Source organism: Micropterus dolomieu, linkage group LG13 (assembly GCF_021292245.1).
Source record: "Micropterus dolomieu isolate WLL.071019.BEF.003 ecotype Adirondacks linkage group LG13, ASM2129224v1, whole genome shotgun sequence".
In the NCBI taxonomy this organism is placed as follows: Eukaryota; Metazoa; Chordata; class Actinopteri; order Centrarchiformes; family Centrarchidae; genus Micropterus; species Micropterus dolomieu.
In genome coordinates, this window is record NC_060162.1 from 30197831 (window position 1) to 30217591 (window position 19761).

The 19761-nt window shown below is 39.9% G+C and overlaps 1 protein-coding gene across 1 annotated transcript in view; it reads left to right on the top strand.

Annotated features, from left to right (window-relative positions):
* pam (peptidylglycine alpha-amidating monooxygenase) overlaps positions 1 to 19761 on the top strand; it is a 76400-nt gene that overhangs the window by 19089 nt on the left and 37550 nt on the right. The window contains exons 4-8 of the mRNA XM_046066310.1: positions 13298 to 13421; positions 14547 to 14604; positions 15207 to 15294; positions 15998 to 16089; positions 17636 to 17719. Of these exons, the coding sequence (XP_045922266.1) occupies positions 13298 to 13421; positions 14547 to 14604; positions 15207 to 15294; positions 15998 to 16089; positions 17636 to 17719 (446 nt within the window). The remainder of the gene's footprint in view (positions 1 to 13297; positions 13422 to 14546; positions 14605 to 15206; positions 15295 to 15997; positions 16090 to 17635; positions 17720 to 19761) is intronic.

Consider the following 19761-nt stretch of genomic DNA (forward strand, 5'->3'; position numbering starts at 1 on the left):
CAGCACTAATATCAACAACAGATAGCAACAACAGTTAACATAACTACTCAAATAGAGGCAAACGTATTCAGGTAACTAAAGATTTAATTAACTTAATTAAATGCTTTGAGTCTTTGGAGACTGCAGTCCTTTGTCATCCAAAGTTCAGTGTCTGGAACATGTCACACTTAGGTGAGACAAGGAGTATCCTTTTGATGTGGTAATAAAACAAAGAATAAGGTCAGTTTCCACGGAAACGTGTGTGGTGGGGTAAGTTTTGATAGGCTGTTCAGGGAGATGCCAATGGCTGGCTTGTGTCCTTTTGTCAGTTTAACAGTCAGGCCCCGCGTTATCAGCTTCGGAATCAAAAAGGTGCCAGTTTTATGGTCGGGCTAGCACTTAGAGAAAGCAACTTTGACCCCTCCCCATCTTCTCTGGGGAGGAGAAAGGAATTTAGGGTAGCTCCACATTCATTCAATATAAAATGCACAAATCCACATCGTTGTTCACTACAATAATATAATTATAATTCAGTTTATTCATTCACGACACACTAATGTACCATACTGTACTGGCAAAAAAAAAACTACAACAGCCATAATTCATGTAACCTACGTATTTACATTTAAAAGGCTACCCTGCAGTCACACAGTACCCATCTGTGGACAACACCAAATAAATGTTTTCCCAATAAAAAATTTTATTAGGAAATAACTTATCAAAATTTGTGTTTAGTCAAATTTTTGGGACAAACAGGACAGGATTTGGGATTCGGGACAACTGCTCGTAATTCGGGACTGTCCCGCATTTTTCGGGAAGTCTGGTCACCCTATCTGAGTGGTCTGATGACATTAAGGTCAGGAGACTGTGATGGCCACTCCAGAACCTTCACCTGTTTCTGCTTTAACAACTGGCCTTTTGCTTAGGGTCATTGCCCTGCTGGAAAGTCCGAAAGCGTTCCATGCACTGCTTTTGTGCAGAAGAATGCAAATTGTCTGCTAGTATTTTTTGGCAAGTATAGCCATATTGTGCTTCTTGCAACAACCACACTGTCTTTTACCAGAGCAGCCTGTATTTCTCCTGAGGTTACCTGTGGACCCGAACATTTCTTCTGGCAGTTTTGGCTGAAATCGTTCTACCTGATCTTGACTTGGTATCAAGAGATCCCCAAATTTTGTGATTGAACAGTACTGACTAGCATTTGCAGACTTTGGATTTTTTAAAAAATCCTTTTCCATCTTTATAAAGTTCCACTACTTTGTTACGCTGGTCTTTTGACAGATCTTTTCTGCTCCCCATGGCTCAATATCTGGCCTGCTCAGTGCATCAATGTGAGAAATAACAAACTCATTGACTGTTTATACACAGACACTGACTGCAATTTAAAAATCCACAGGTGTGGGATATTCAAGGGGCAATATGTAGTTTTCAGTGGCAACTAGCGGTGCGGTTTTAAGATTGCAACCAGGCATGTGCTCGTACGTGTGCTTGAAATCATGAACGAGCATAATCCAAAACATACAGAGATCCCGCAGTAAATGCGGAAACACCGACATGCCGGCTGTGGCTTTTCTCCAGACATGTTCAGGCTCTGTTACTTCAGCATTCCCGGCTCAGAGGCAGATCAACACCAGCACCGTACCTTTCATACAGCGCAGCGAGCATATCAGCACAATCCTCCCAGAAAAAGGCAGAGTGACAGCGGCTATAGACAGCTTCACACAACATGCTGGAAACTCAGCTAAACTCCCACTGCAATGTTACAGTAATAGTTTTATCAGCTGCAGGTCATATGATAATGTAAATGCTCCATACTTGTATAGCGCCTTTCTAGTCTTTTCGACCACTCAAAGTGCTTTTACACTACATCTGCATTCACCAGTCACACACATTCATACACTGAGCCTAAGTGCTCAAACGGAAAGTAACATTCACACTGCCAGGGGCAGTTCGGGGTTCAGTATCTTGCCCAAGGACACTTCAACACGCAACCAGGGGGAGCCAGGGATTGAACCACCGACCTTCCGATTAACGGCCAACCCGCTCAAACTCCTGAGCCACAGCCGCCCCAAACTTTACATTACTGCATACTGCATTTAGCCGACGTGATACATTGTTAGCTCGCCTGCTGCTGTTCAGCAACTAATTTTACTATTTCTTTCAACAATAAATCTAAATTGAACGGTACATAGCAAACAGCGGTAGATCCATGCTAACATTAGCTGGCTGCCCCTGCCTGGATGACTATAGGCTAGTATGAACAAATAGCTTCACATTTGCTTTGTACCGTTCCATCATTTCTTGCAGGCTAAATCAACACTTTGACATGATACCGGTGTTACACAGGATAGTAACATGGGTTGCATTAGCTAGTGAAGTAATGTTGAAATGAAAGCCACACAACTATGGACTGGATAATGTTAGCAAGTGCTTGACATTAGCTGGCAAGCTAACGTGACTCTCTCCGTGACTCTGAATCTCGTTTGGTTTGATGGGCTTCAGCACTTCATTGTTGTTTTTATCTTTATGTGGAGTTTATGTTGGAGTCTGTGTTGTGTTGTGTTGTGCTGGGCGGCAGTTGTTTTGTGGTGTTACTGGACTGCTGTGCTGTCGCTGTAGTCGGAGAACGGCTCGGGAGCGTGCACAAGGCTACATCCCGACCTGATACCTTCACATTAAAAGAATAGTGGCCGGTCCAAGCAACAGAGAAAACAGGCATTTGCTATATTTCTAAGTGAGGCTACAGCCCATTGACAAAAATGCAGTAACATTTGATTTATTAGTAAGTGATTTAATTGAAAAACTACATAGAGCCTTTAATTGCCATTTCCACCTGTGTGTGTCCCCTTGTATTTTGTGTAACAAGGCCAAATATTCAAGGGTAAGTAGGTAATACAATCCACAAAAAAAAAGTAAATTTAGTAATTAACAAATTTTAAAAAATCAATCAATTATAAATAATAATTAAAGCTGCAAGCAGCATTGAGCGGGCCCTTGCAGCCCTTGTAGTGTTGTGTCGTTCAATGAGCGTTTTGTTCATAAGACCTAATTGTGTGTATGACTCGGGAGGAACGGGTAGGCTCAGTGAGTAATTCACGCATGCGTGAAGGATCTTGGACTCTTATGTTCACTCGTCACACGGCACTTGCATGGGCACCGTCAGCACAGGAAACAGAATTGATTAGTTCACGACTCTCAACTGAGGGTCTGTTTGAGTCGTTCATTTGTCACGTGACATCTCAGCTACAGAGCTGTGGTAAGCAGGCAGCACAGGAAACAGAACTGATTAGTTCACAACTCATAGCAACTAGGGGTCTCTAGGTTTGAGTTGTTCATTTGTCACGTGACAGCTCCTACTGTGGAGCAGGAATGAACTACTTGTTCACCGCTCACATGGATCCTCCTCAGTCATTCGGCAGGCTGAGTGACTGCCGGTGTTCTGGCAATCTATGCTGCCTTGTCAAAAAATGCTACCGTAGCGCAAATCGACAACAGAGTCCATCAATTCACTCTGCCCTTTGGAAAAATGCTACCTTATGTGTTCCCTTTTCCAATCCCATAAAGTTATAACTCTCACAGTACTATGACATATTCTGTTTTTTGATTATATTATAACATCATCTCAGGGGTAGCGTATTCTGACTAATATCCCCTATCACATAATGTTCCCACCACAGAATCATTTTATATTGCACCACTACTCACTCCATGTATACTGTATGGAGATGGGGAGCATGTTGAAATACTATATTATGCCATCTTTATTTAAGATATCAGGGGTAGCGTATTCTGAAAGACTAATAATGATGGGTTTTTTTTATGTTACTGACGAACAGCCACTTTCTCGATGGCATTCCCAACAGCAAGGTTGCACAGATTTATGGACGTGGAAACAAACCATGCTTGTGGGTCATAAGCATGCGCAGAACCCCTAAGTAGCACAGCTCGATAGGTAGCGTAAATCGACAGAACACCAGCACCGGAGAATGAGAGGCAGGTCAGCTGTCAGGTAACAGTCACTGGACTGATATTATATAGCTATTTTGTTAATTTTACTTTTTTTTGACATTTAATAAAACATAACATTATCACAGCGCAGTGATGTTGTGCTAAGTTATAGTTTTAACACAGCCGTACCGTAACTTAAGTCCTGCTAGTGTTTACAGCTAAAAGCTGATGAGAGTTGTTCTGGGTCCGCTCCACTTCAGAGCCCTGACCCAGGGCCTTGACCCTGAGTTCTACCGGGAGCCGAATTACTTCCGAGGTCATCTCCTCTCCAAAACAAACCGACCTAGTCATTAAAACACAGCCACATAGCAACGTTAGCGTTAGCCCTGTGGTGTGTTACAGCTAATAGCTGATCCGGGTCCGCCGAGAACGCAACATAACTTTTCCTTTTTATTTACCAACAGAGCCATGCTGTTCACAGCTCGTGACTGGTGAACAACCTGGCAGTGTCTGAGAGCGATGTGCTCATGTGTGTTTCTCTGTCTGCAGAATCCGGACCTGATGTGGCCCATTCTGTGTCCAGAACTGCCAAACTGCTGCATTTATATAATGTGTATTTCTTTGTTCCTCTCTCTGTGCTGAAGTTCTTTAAGAACTTGGTGGCTTGATCCAGATTATTATTAAATTGGTTGAATTTTAATAAGACTGTGTTTATTGATATAGTGTATCAAGCTTATTACTTCTATATACACAAATCTGATATTAATATTTTACTCATGGATAGGGACGTTAGGCTGCTGTATGAATGTTTTGTATTGATTGTAATTATATGCATAAGCCTTCATATGGCTGGTCTGGTTTTATACTCAGGAAAGATTGTGACAATGGAAGGATTTAGCCGGAGTAGTGGATTGCATATAGGCAACATATTTCTGTGTTTTTTACATGGTTTGAAATTGGTTGTGAGCTCAGGGGGGTGTATATAATGATGATAGAGAGTGATCAAGAGGTGAATTTGTGAATTATACTTTGTCAATTACAGCAAGCCAGGCAGCCTTCCATGTTTGAGAATGTCGCTTTTTTTAATCGCCCACTAGAGGGCGGCAGTATAGCGCCACAATAACCAGCCTATTTCAAATGAACGAAATGACTTGTTCATTTTAATGAACGAGATTTGAAGATTTGAGTCTGTCAAAAGAGTCGAAATTGCCATCACTGGTGACGCGGTCACACTGTATATTCCACTGCTCTGCCGGTGCGGCTCTGAATTGCCACACATTTCGAACGCTGCATGGAGGACTTAAATGTCACTTCCTGTTTATCTTATGTTGCGCTACAGAGCACCCGGTATCTAGATGTTAGGTCTCACCACATCAACTGTGGAACACATTGTGAAAATTGATTTATATCGCACAATGAACGTCAGATGTAGCTTACTTCCTGTTGCCAGTAGGTTGCGCTAAGTAATTTGAGGTGTTGGCTAATTCGCCCCAGACTCCCTGAAAAAAAAATCACAAAAATTTTTTATCAGAGAAACTTTATAAACTTTGTGAAACACTGTCTCTGAGTAATTTGTTATTATTTGATTACACAGTTTTCAATAGAATACAATACAATGCTACAATAGAAACGTTCAGAGCCAAGTTTTGAATGCAGTATTCATCTTATTGTCTTTATTGATAATAATAATAATAATTAATTTAACCTTTATTTAACCAGGTAAGCCGATTGAGAACAAATTCTCAAAGTCGTGCAGTATACATGTAGTTTTACACAAAATACAAATAAAATGTGGTATAAAGAGGTTTGCAGTTAATGAAATTACTTATTCAATAACACTGGTACTATAGCAAAGAGCACTCCTTAGGATAGATGTCAATATCAACTCTGTTCACTTTGATGAAGACAAATTTCATATCAGAGCATATATGTGCAATAATGCTTCTGCCTTATTACACAGATTAATAACAGTTAATGAAGAGATAAGTATGCAAAATAAATGCTAATAAGCCAAACTGGCAAAACAAAAATATAAAACAACCTCCAGCTAAATTTAAATGCTGATACAATATGAGGCATTGAGTAATTTTATGATTCATAATCCAAACAGTCGATTATTCATTTCAATAATCAGCAGATAATTCTACTATTAAAATAGTCATTAGTTGCAGCCCTAATGTATTAGTCATTTCCAGTTCTGGATAATTATGAAAAAAAAAAAGGGGAGAATGGAAAACAATTTGTGTTTCCAGACTATTTCTCCTGTTCTGTTTTCTAAATGATAAAATTCAGTGTTTTTAATGGCATTTGGAGCAGACAGTAATTTTATCAGGATGGCTGTGAACCCACTGGCCACCCCCAAGGGGCTTGATGTCATCAAAAACAAAGTAAGACGCATGCACATTCTTATGCAAAGCTGCCACTACGCTTGCACTTAACAGCCCACAAAACAGCTCTGGCCCAAGTGCCTTCTAACTACGAAATTCTGACATCTGCAACCAAATTACTTTGACAGAAAATATCTTTGAATTGCATATATGCATAGCATCACAAATGACCAAATATTAAACTTGTCCAAACATTTCTGAGTTATGGCATGATGTAGTTATCAGAAAAGTAAACAGACTTTTTTTTGCATAAGGAAACCATACCCCTATACCTTTTATCATCGTTTCCATGAACAAAGTTTATAAACAAGGCTGCACAGATACCATAAAAATTACACTATTCAACTTTTTTATGACTCTTTTTCAGTTGTCATTTATAAACGAGAACAAAAAATTTCGAGAGAACAACAATATCATATGCAGTCTGGTGGTGCGGCAGCAGAAATCTCTTCCCAGAAGGCAGCAGGGTGAACAGGCTGTGGCTGGGTGGGTACTGTCCTTTAGTATCCTTTGGGCTCTGCGTAGGCACCTCACCTCACCGATATAACTGATGCTCGGGAGATGGGTACCAATGATCTTCTGAGCAGAGCCCTCCGGTCCTGGGCCGTGAACATCCCATTCCAGCCTGGCTCCTCATGTTGGTCACCAGCCTGGTCACACACTGCTGTGGGATGTCATCCAATTCTTCAACCAGCATTTGTTGCAAATTAGCCAACGTGGTTGTGTTGGAACAGCACGCTCAAGCCACAAGTGTTCTATGGGGTTGAGGTCAGAACTGCTGGCATGCCATTCTGTCCTCTCCACTCCCAAATTATGGTGGTCTCTGAAAAACCCCGCTCTGTGAGTACGAGCGTTGTCACCTTGAAGGATAGAGTTTGGTTCCAGACAATGGAGATATGGGATTGCCACTGGTTGTAGAATTTCTCTATGTCTGTATTGAAATTGACGTTTTTTCCGGTGAGGGAGATGCTGCCCCGTACCATCACACTGCCTCCATCAAAAGATGTAACTATCGGTGCAGCAATCTGCATCAAAGTGCCGTAGGCAGAATCTGGACTCATCGCTGAACATAACGTTCCTCCACATGTTCACGTTCCTGTACACGTGTTGCCGACACCAGTGCAAACGGGCCTGACTGTGAAGGAGAGTCATGGCAGGCCTCTTGGCATTATTTGGGTCACCTCTCAACTCAAGAAATAGATAGATATGGACACAAACTGCAAGTGTTGGGCACTTGCGATCCATATACAGTACTTGCTGCCATATTTCTGCCGTTAATAATAGCCAGGTCCCTGCCAATGCTCGACTGTGGTAATGTTTACGTTTACCTTGTAGGGAATCCCTCACCTAACACAGCCCAGACTTGTCTCCGCATCCGAAAGTACAACAAACATCCAGCTTTTTGGCAACGCAAAAGTAACAAACTCAAAGTAACAGTTTATCACTTGCTTCCTGGTTGCCCGCCAATCAGAGTGTAATTTTGCTCTGTAGTTTAGCTTGCAATAGCTGCTGATAAGGATCCTATTTAGTACAAGTTTATTAAAAAGGATAAACCCCTTGAGATGAACCATCTCGTTTTTGAGGGGATCCTAAATTTTATTTAAAGTGGTTATTGTCTGAATTTAATAACTTGATGACAGAAGGAATATTAAAGCTGCAAGCAACGTTGGGCGAGCCCTCGCACGTGTAGCACGTCGAGGTGTGAGGCGGCCGCGTTTCAGATTCTGGACCTCTGCCAGTGCGGCTGTGAATTTGCCACACGCTTCGGACACTGCACAAATGTGTTCATCATCACTTGTCCCCTTTGTGGTGCTACATGCTGAATATTGGCATGTAGATGTGTTTGGGGCGGGACTGTTATCAAACACGTAAAGTTTGGTGCAGAGGTGAGCATGTAGACTGAACTTACAACAACTTCCTCTTTCATGGTGAATCATCGATTTTTGGATGCCACGCCACGGGCACGCCGTTCCACAAAAACTCACTTTTAATCGTCAATGGGTTTAGAGTGCACAGCGACAACCTGAGGTCGGTCAGACTAATTCTGTAGGAGGAGTTTGTTAAAGTACAGAGCCTGTAAATCATCCAAAAATGACCATTAAATCCAAAATGGCCAACTTCCTGTTGGGTGTCGGCATCGCTCCAAGAGGCTTTTTTGTACGTCTTGCCAGTTTTTCACAGCAATGGTAGATCATGGAGCGTCTGAATAGTTCCTGGACGTTAGCATCAAATGCTAGCAGAGCTGCAACAGAAAATGCTATTTGGGATGCACGTTTAAAAGTAAGGTAAGACGTGTAAAAAATTTGATTATATAATATTAACCAAACTGAAGTTAACATGTAACAGGTTAGTGGATTTCCCCCACTAAATTAGAAGATTTAGGGAAATTAATGGTTAACAAATTAACAAACGAATTCTGGCACTGGCAATGGATAAAGTTAGCAGCAATCAATATAAACAGGGGCAGCCTATTCATTTATTTTAAAATACGTATTTTTGGGGGGTGGTATTTAATTTTATTTAAATATATTAGTGGTGCGTGTATGAATAAAAGATTTGAAAACATTATTTTTGGGGGGGTTGTGGGATTTACGCCTAACACTAAAAGTAGTATACTAACATATTGTAAAAACAATCTTCATAGTAAACATGAATTATATTAGAGCAGTAGACCCTGTGTGGTGGAGGAGCAGTGATGCTAAAGAGTAATGAGTGGACCATGGTGAGGCAGAGAACAACACATGATTGTAAATTCCTTTTATAATATACCATTTATAAGAAATCAGACTTAAAATGTTATGTTATATTATATTGTTTCCCTTCTCTCAGTGTCTGCATCCCTTCTTTCTTCCTTTCTTAGCTTTGGAGCTTATTTTCCACACAACAATTCACACACTAATTACATAATTACTTTGTACAAATTAATATAATATCATCATCAAAGTTCCTGTGTGTGAGAACTGTTTGTATTCACTAACTAACAAACTATCTAGTAACTGATGCCAACATCAGCCGCACAAGCTGTTGATGAAGTTCCTAAACTGGACAGGGCATAAGTTTCAAACCTGTAGCTGCTTACAAAAAAGGTTGAATCGAGGGCAGCTGGACTTCTTCTGAAACGTCATCTACAACCAAGTCCAGGCGCTCTCGATTCAACTTTTCTTGGATAACCCTGACCTGGATGAATCTTTACAGATGTGTAGGTTTATCTTACCCTCTCTCTCTTGTTCTCCCTCTCTCAGCAAAAGAATTCAGTGGAACCTGAATTAGGCTCTTTAGTGATTGTAAGGTTGCTCCTGTTGACCTGAGTCAACCATTTCTTCCTCCTCTCCGTGTCAGCTGGGAAACCGTACATTCGTAGTACTTTTTCTGACCGACTGCAGCATCTCCACACAGCACAATAAACCGTGCTATAGACTGTTGTAAGACAGTACACAGACACAAACCACTTAACATGCTGATTTCTGAGTTTATTGGAGATTTATTAAATGAATACATGACAATCATTGATAGTCACCTGTCTGAAGTCATAAAGATTACATTAGTCATAAAGATCAATTAACCCTGGTACCATGGGATTACTAAAAAGAATGTTGACTGGTAAAACTGATCTGAATTTTAAAACGTGTTTTCAAGAGAAATACACTTTCCAATGTAAGGTTAGCCAAAAAATGTCAACAAGGTAGGCGATTGTAGCTGTTATTGTCAAAAATATATGTCCTCCTTTTTTAAAAATAGTAATGTAACTACATACATGTGTCAGTGTGCTATACAAATATTGTAAATCTTTTACGCATTTATTGTATAAATTACCTAAACTAATTTTTAATTGCCCGCCTAGGACTTCCGGGAATTATCTGCGGTCTCCATGAATCACGTGATGATCAAGCATTTTGGACCCCTGTTGACGCGACTCTTTCTTTAAAGGGCTCTGTTGTCGGGATGTGTAGTAAAGTTGCTTGGCAGAGAAGCAATGAAATGCAGCCTCCCTCAGGGTCCTAGTGCCCGACCACAGTAGGGAAATTGTGAAGCAGAGGAAACGACCACAAAGATTATTTTAAGCCAATAAATACAAATTATATTTGTATTATTCTATTGTGTTTATCAATATTCTTGCTTCTCTTTGTTGAGTACATGTCTGCACTGTTAAAAAAAAATCTAAATCCTATTATTATTTTTATTATTATTATTTTGGAGGGGAGGGGGGGCTTAGGACCATTTTAGGGTAGCTTCAGCCCCCCTAATGACGTCCATGGTCTGGGCAGAGAGCCGTCGGCCATATCGTCCTGCAAACCTTGACTTCAAATCTGTAGAAGACCACCTGACAGGATTCTGAAATGCAGTCTTCTTGGGGTGCCGTTATCTTGGGATTCCCACTTGTCCCTGCTTGTCTCTGACTTCCCCCGTTATATAGAACTTGGCCTTCAGTTTGCAGATGCTACTAGAGCTCACTCCAAAGAATGCCCCAACATGGTTTTGCGGAACAGCAGCTTGATTGCTGTATCACATGGGCCCTATCCAGATCAGTCAAATGTGGCAAGCTGATTCTTGGAGCAGACACTAACTGACCACCGTCGCAGGTCACCTGTCATCACCTGGGAGTACCAGAAGCTCAAAATAAGAGTTAGTAGCAACAGCAAAGAACAGTTTAGCATTGTCAAAGAAGATTTGTCATTTTTTTTTATGGGAGCAACTCATGTACTCAGCTCAGCTGCCCATCACACAAATGCATGTTGCTTACAAATGTGGCACCATTTAAAAGGGAAAAAATCAGGCTTTCCAAGAAGCATGGTTCCAACAAATAAATTATCTACCAAACACAAATTTTCTTACTGTTTGTGCGTAGTTTATATTATAGACATGCAATGGTTTTAAGAATACTTTCAAAAATAGACATGTTAAAAGATTAATTAATCAGTTAATACAATTTTAAGTGAGTAAACAGAAGAAAACTCAAATCAGTAGTTGGTGTAACTATCCTTTGCCTTTAAAACAGCACCAATTTATCTAGGTACACTTCATCATGTCAATGATTAAACACATGCCAAACAGGTGCTAATCAACCAGTGTTTCCCCTAGGATGAAGCTGTAGTAGTGGAGGTGAAGAGGAAATCTTTTTGTGCCCTGCTGGATATAAATACAACCAATCCAACATGTATCACACATTGCAAATAAACTTGGTGGGTGGTGGGGGTATGTGGATCTCCACCAAGAAAATGTTACCTTTTCCAATAAAAAATAGGCAATTTCACATCATTTTAGACCATTATTATTACCATATATGTGTACAAAAAGTTGGACAAGCAGTAGATAATAAACAAACAACCCCCCAAAAGCCCAACGACTAAACTTGCCAAAGAAGAAGAAGTCTACTGGAGAATAACTACAGCCATTAGATCTGGGAAAAGTCATGTAGTTAGTTTTGATGGTCTCCACAGTGATTTTACAGTCATGCCAAAACCCTATAACTGCAGGGAAACCTGGTAATAGGACCTCAAAATTATTAAAGAATGATTGTTCATGTTAGCCTTATGTCTTCATTGACTTAATTTACAGCTTTTTGCACTTATCTGTAGAAATTTATATAAAAAAAGGAAACATGTAAGAACAGGCATATTTATTCAGTCCCTTGTGTAGAATTACCAAGGATGTTAAAAGGACTAGTTTGCATCCCTAAAGCCACGTTTCGACCTAAAGTACTTTTAAGTCCCCAGATCTCTTTTCAAGGAACTAAAAGGTTCCTCCACTGTTGTGTGCATTTCCACCACAGTCTAAAGACCTGCGAAGATTAGGCAATTTACCAGTTGACGTAGGCTATAGACCTGTACTGCGTACAAAGCGATACACAGGCATCATTATTTGTAACCACGATCCATGAGAAAAATTTATGTGAACATCAGATTTGATTGGAATATAATGAAAAACTGTAGGCTTTGCTTGACCATGAGTGTAATGAAGAGACAAACGATAAAGTTTGTTACACATTTAATAACAAACTGGATAAAGCCATAAAGTTCTTAAAATAACTCCAGCACAGAGAAAGCAACACAAAAATAAAATCGCGACCAGCTGCAGCACTCATCTGTGTAGCCTGGACGTCGGAGGAACGTGATGTTTTGGAGAGGAGACTGACTTCAGCTCCTTGTAAAAACTTCCTGAGTGATGAAAACTTAAAACAACAACTTCGGAACCAGTATTTAGCTTAACTCCATCAGCTGTAAGCTGTAAACACACTACTGCAGCTGGCTGCTATTTCCGACCAGTACATTTAATGCCAACATACGATCTCAGGCGGACATCAGCGAGACTTGTGTGGCTATCTGACTGTTGATTGTGATTTATTGGTTTGCAAAAAATGGTGGAAAAGAGAAGAGCAGTCTTAGAAAAACAGCAGACACGCTCAATTTAAAGCCATTAGCCTCTACTTGCCCCGTTCAGAAATTCACTGCAAGGCAAGCCCAAGCTACGACACAAGGTCGTTATACTGCATCAACAAGGACTCTCTCAGGCAGACATTTCAAGGCATTTGAAGAAGCACAAAGAAATACTAGACTTGCAGTCTCTGCAAAGCAGTCTCACTTTATAGCATTTTTCCATACCTGCCTAAAAGCTTTGCACAGTAAACTTAGCAAAAAAGAAATGTCCCTTTTTCTAAGCTCGAAGTTGAATTGATTGTCTGCGTGTTCAAATTTCTTCCCTGAGCAACAGCCCCTCTCTACCAACCCTGTGGGCTCATTGAAATACATGAGGGCGCTGTGTTTTTTCATGCAATGCTTATGACTGTCTGAACACAGTGTAAAACAGCAGCTCAGTGTGCTGTCATTTCCTGAGACTTTCATCCATACACATTCTCTGAGTAAAGAACAGCTTAGTAGGTGTGAATTAAAAAACAGAAATTTGTGTTTGTGTATTTTTGTGTATATAGGTTGTTGTGTTGACTATTAAATGAAGTAAACCACACTGTTCCTTTGTTCTTCCCTAAGGTCTCATGAAAATGTGTTGTCAGATCCCACAGACTGTATGTCCAGGACCCAGCAGCAGCCTATCTTAACAAACTCTCCCAACTTCTCTGTGGATATACGGATGCCTGGTGTTGTCCCAACTAGAGTGAGTCTGTTTCTCTTAAACATACTTCTAAGTAAAGGGTCTGCATTTAAGACATCAAGAGTATTTGGTTATCAATCTACAAGAAGTAAATCTACAACTGTTTTGATAATTGATCAATCTTGTAACTCAGCAAACATGCCAAACATTCAGCCTCTCAAAAGTGAATCTTTACTGGTTTTCTTCTGTGATAGTAAATTAAATATCTTTGGGTTTTGGACTGTTGGACTGTTGGACTGTTGGTCCAAAACCCAAAGATACAAGGCATTTAAAAACGTAACCTTAGAATGTAGGTGGGTTCCCATCCACTTGGTGCATCCACAGCCCTGAATGGAAAGTCCACTAAAGCTTCTGCTCCACTGCAGAGATGAAAGAAACGATGAGGAGGCTGTAACCTTCCTAATTACACAGTAGTGCACATACATTTGTATTTTCTTTTGCCAATTTTATGAACATTCACTTGAAATGTGTGCTTCAGTTATATGGAAACCTGGCTTGTAATGGACATGCTCACTATTTTATTTTTCCCATTATTTTGTATACCAGACCCTTGATTGATTAATACCCAGCAAATAACTTTACAATGTCTGAAAATAATAATTAATTGACTCTACTTATGGTCGTCAATTTCGCTTTTGAAATTAGATGAACATAAAGTGCTCATGCAGTTACTTTGCTCACAGTTTCAGTTCTTTGGTAACTGAAGATGTAGAAAAGGTTTTTGCTAACCTGCTAAGCTACTAACACCAACCTGTGGGTTCTTGTTATCTTATAGAGCAGGAACTTTTCAGGGGGCTCAGGAACCGTTTCATCGTCAGGAACCTTACCTACACAACCGAAGGAAAAAAGGGGAAACTTTTAACTCCTCAGCTATAGTTCATGTTCTTGGAGGTTCTGACTTACTGATGGCCCATGCTTTACTGTGCTGATGGTCACTCACAAGTCAACATGACATGTATAAACTGTACACATAACTGTATTTTTGTTCAAACTTCAAACAATTCACTCACTCACATCAGTCTGAAAATGATTGCACCATAAAATGATGCTGCTGAACATTTTAGCAACTGATGACTGTTCTCTATTATTCAGTAATGGATATCTTCACTGTCTTCTTTGATGTTTCAGTCAGACACTTACCTCTGCATGGCATTTCCTGTGCCAACTAGTAGAGATTCATATATTGGTGAGTATGTATGTTTGAAATATTGTTAGACAAACATAGTAGTATTCAGCCATATTCTAAGCAAAGCAAAAACTAGTGATAACTACAAAGACTAGATGGCACGTTTCTGGGTGAAGATGTGGTCAGTTGTATGCTTCTGGATCTGTAGCACCTACAGTTGCAGCAGACATTGTTAAGGTAGTAGAAATGGAGTAGTGGTAGTAGTAGCAGGAGGTAGTAGCTGTAGTAATAAATGTAGCTTGTTTGTCTGTACATACTACTTTATGGTACCTCTGTTGTGTACAGATTTTTAAATAATATATGATCAAACATATTGACAAACTTAGTTGGGACAAATTTAATAAATCCGCACTTTGTAAATTTACAATATGGATTTTATTTACAAATATATGTATAGATATGACTACTGGCGTGAGGTTGGTGATTTTCTTTCTCGCTTTTCTCAGTCTAACTCTTAAACTGTGGTGTCTACACATCAGGGCTGCAAAATGTCCTTATTTCCCCCTGAACTTTTCTGTCCTTGATCCCAGGGGAATGTGATTCAGCCCAAGTAATTCAAGCATTTCAAAACATATTTTGACCACAGTGCTTTTCCTCCTCAGTGGACTTCATACCTCATGCAAGTATGGACACAGTGCACCACATGCTGCTGTTTGGCTGCCAGACTCCTGTCTCCAGGAGCAGCTACTGGTAATGTCCGACTTCATGTCACATCTCAGCGTTTACAGTGTCTCTAATGAACGTTTTTATTGGTAAAAAGGTGAAAAGCTGAAATAGAAAGAGAGCCTTTTTTTCATGCAAGAGATCAGTAAAGTCATTTACTTTTATTTGAGAATTTACTGTAGATTGAACCACTGGGGTTAGAACAACAGCACAGGGGCAGTGTTACAGCAACTTTTCCATCATCATTAATAATCATAGCGCTATCCCCAGTACATTCTGTAGCAGCTACTAGTTTGGTTGCACAGCAGTGATCAGATTTCGCTTTGGTTTTCATTGCATTAGTAGTGCGGCAAACACCAGTAGTAAGTGTTACATCAAATTTCAAAGCCAGTTAGAATGACTTACACTGGGCGTGGCATGTGACATTTTATTTAAAAGCTTTGTTACATTCCTTAGGTGAGCGCACACATGACTCCAAATTAATGATAATGTTGCTAGTTTGCTTTGTGTCTGCTGAATGATGTGCAAACATGTTTCTCCACATGAACTCCAAATTTAATACTGATGAAAGTATCAGTATACTTATATTATCTATTGTATCACATTTCTCTGTTTTTGTCAAACTTACAGACATGTGATTCACAGTATTATTATTATTATTATTATCATTATTATTATTATTGTTGTTGTTGTTGTTACACTGTATTATTTGTATGGATTGTCTTTCCAGGGACTGTGGCAGTGTACAAGGCACTTGCGAGGATGAAGCTTCCATTATGTATGCCTGGGCTCGGAATGCGCCACCTACTAAATTACCCAAAGGTATGTTCACTAGATAAGAGTTGGTTCACTAAATAATTACTTCTTCAAATAATAAAAGTCATGTTTATTCACTGTCCTCAAGTTGTATCTAGCCATGTGCGTAGTTTCTTAGTAATTTGTCCAGTTTTGAGATAATCTATTCAATTCAAAGGGGCTGTATTGGCATGAAAAGCAGTTGTTAATATTGCCAAAGCAAGTGAGGTATCTGGCTCTAAGATTTTTGCCTCCTCCCCAATACAATTGAGGTAAAATGATTTATTTTTGTAGTGGTTCCATTCTCAAAAAGCAGCACATCCCTGTTACACTGTATACAGTGTTGGGCAAGCTACTTGAAAAATGTAGTGAGCTAAGCTACTAGCTACTCTACATTAAATGAAGCTTCACAACACAGAAGCTAACGCCCAGTGAAATGTAGCAAGCTAAGCTACACTCACACACACATACACACACACACACAGAGTATAGGCCTAGTTTATATTGAACTAACTTCATTCCGCAGTAACAATAGAAGAAAGAATAAAACCTGTTCCAAACAGTGTGTGTGTGCAACGAAGGTTAAAATCAAGGGCAACTGGACTTGGTTGAAGATACTGGAAGACGTTTCGTCTCTCATCCAAAGGACTTCTTCAGTTCTGAGAACTGTCCCTCATCCAAAGGACTTCTTCAGTTCTGAGAACTGTCCCTCATCCAAAGGACTTCTTCAGTTCTGAGAACTGAAGAAGTCCTTTGGATGAGGGACGAAACGTCTTCCAGTATCTTCAACCAAGTCCAGTTGCCCTTGATTTTAACCTTCGTTGGATAACTATGACCCGGATGACTGAGAATCTTCATAGACAGTGTGTGTGTGAGAGAGAGCTAAATCAGACACACAGAAACTCTCCTACATAGTTCCATATTATTGCAGCTAAATGTATTTCCTTATGCAATAAACGGAGAACCATTGTTGTTTCTATAAAGTAACTTAATTATCACATTATTAATTAATTATATATTTTTTATTGTTTATATGTGAATTTGTGCTCTGGCAACATTGCAACCTAAACATTCTTGGCAATGGGCGAGAAAGAGAGAGAGAGAGATCTCATCTCATGGAAACAAGTTTCTGCCACAAGTTTCCTCCTCACTAGAGAAAAAGCTGTCCAGGCTGGACCCTGATCCTTCTCACAAGAGGTGTTAGAGTAACTATCACAATAGAAAGTAAACTCAATCGTGCATGTCTTTACTCCCTTGCAGCAAAGCTCTGCATCAGCCCAAGGATCGGTACGTGATGTCACCGTCACTTACTGATCCTTCAGAAATGCTTGGGAAAATGTAGCGTGTGTGAAAGCTACCCCTACTCGGTCACTAAAAGAGCTTTGTTACTGAAAAGCTATTTGATTCAGAAAATAGCGACGCTACCACCAAGCTACTGAGAAATGTAGTTAAACTAGTAACGGCGCTACTTGTAGCGACGCTACTGCCCAACACTGACTGTATAATCCTCACTGCTTACAGTTTTTAGATAGTCTTTGTCTGATCTATGTTGTTCTCTTTGTTTTCTCATCAGATGTTGGTTTTAAAGTTGGTAGAAATTCAGGAATGTCCTACTTTGTGCTGCAGATCCATTATGGAGATGTCATTGCTTTTAGAGGTAAGTCCTAATTGAAATTAAATTACTGACATTTATGTTTGATAGAGATTATTTGTGTAATCAGTTACATCAAATTCAGGTATGGTTTGTGAATATTCAGGAGTGTAACCCGGAAAGTCCACAGACTCCAGCTCTGTCACGTTACTGCTGCGCCATGGTTTTGTTCCATCCTCTGCCCGGCATCTACTTCCACTGAAAGAATCTCAGACTCATTTCAGGAGCGTGTTGCTGACTTGTTGTTTATAAGTCCTTTCTGCGCTTTTACTAGGCCTACCGGCAGCATCTCTCTGTTTTGTTCCGTCTGCTGCATATTCCACAGGCAGCATTTCAGAATCTGAGAGTTTTTCCTACCTGATTTTGTTGACATGTTTAGATTTGGTAATTAGTGCTTGCTTTTTGTGCTTCTTCCATGATTATGTAGGCTACGTAGTTAAATGCACAGAGCCGCTTCTGGGGCACGTCTGGTGGACTCACAAGCGCAGCCGTAATGCGACGCAGGCAGACTCAGTGGACTTTGCCAATAGAAGTAATTTCAAATACTGCAGTAAAAAATTTCACAACCTTAGCTTTAGCTGGAGTGTTTTATTTCTGATATATTTAGTTTAGTCAGCAGCCATGCGTAAGAAGAAAAAGAAACAAAAGAGGAACAGGACCAAAAATATTCTTTCATACACATCTAACAAGTAAATGTTTTCTGTAGTTTAATATCCATCAGTTTCCATCCACCAAACACAGTACGTCCGGTACTGCATGTCAAAGTTTGTGAATGAAAACATGTTGGAGCTTAGAGCCCTGCATTTATTTTTTGAATAACAAACCTACAGATCTGAGCATGTACACTGAAGTTATAATAACTTCCTGTTTTGTGGCAAATCTTCACTCTTTGAAGCCCCACCACGGACATGCCCATTGACGAAAACTCACAGATAGCACAACTTTTCATCGTCACTGCCTTTAGAATGCACAGCAGAAATTTGAAGTCGATCCGATTAATTCCATAGGACACGTGTCAAACTCTAGGCCCGCCGAATCCGGCCCGCCACGTCATTTTATGTGGCCTGCGAAACATTTAAAGATTAATGATTGTCCTAAAATAAAAGTCTACGCTGCCATAAACTACATCTCCCACAATGCATGTCGATTTTGTGACCCAAGACATGATGACATCCCGCCACTAGATTGCGATGTTTCCACACCCACTACGGTAGTTTTCCGACAAGTGGAGATGAGAAATGTGTTACACACACTCTGAGGTGGTCTGTTATCACTGAAGTGAAATGAGTTAGTGGAAACAGGAGGTTTTCTTTTTACATCAGTCTAAAATGGACAAATTCAGTGACAAAAGTAGACATTTTCCAGGGCTGTAATTTCAAAATACTACATCAGATATATCTGATCTTCAATGAGGGAAAAGCGCCGGCTAAATGAATAAATGTAAATATTAGGCTTGTTCGATGTCTGGCAGACGTCAGCGATGTGTCAGAAATGTGTCAGGGAGCCATTTTGATGCGTTGTTGAGTGGCAACCGCAGATCAACCGCTGATTCACAGCCTGACGGTGGCTGAGCTCGCCGAGCGGCAAATCGGGCTAAAAATCATGTAGTGTGAACCAGGCTTAGGCTACAGTAGCCTATACGTCTGCATTTTTCCAGGTAATCAAACCATCTGTCATTAGTTGGACGTATCCCCTCTGCAAGGCTGTGTGCAGCTGGACTATTTGCTTTATCAAATGCCACATCTGTCCCTCATGTTATTAGCAGCTCACAATTTTTTGTTTTACAATGGTTCTGCACCTCTGGACTGTGAAAAAGTGAAAAGTTACTGTAAAAGGTTATGTTTGATGATATTTGTCTTGTTATTTACTTGAAATGTTTGATCTTTGATTGATGGAGTAATGAGTGTTTTTAAATCTGATAAATGTATTTATTTATGTTATAATAATTTTCTTACTACAGCTATATTTTTACATCTGATAAATCTCCTTAACTTGAATACATAATCAAATAAAGAGACAGTTATTTAACAATATGTTAAGGAGTAGTT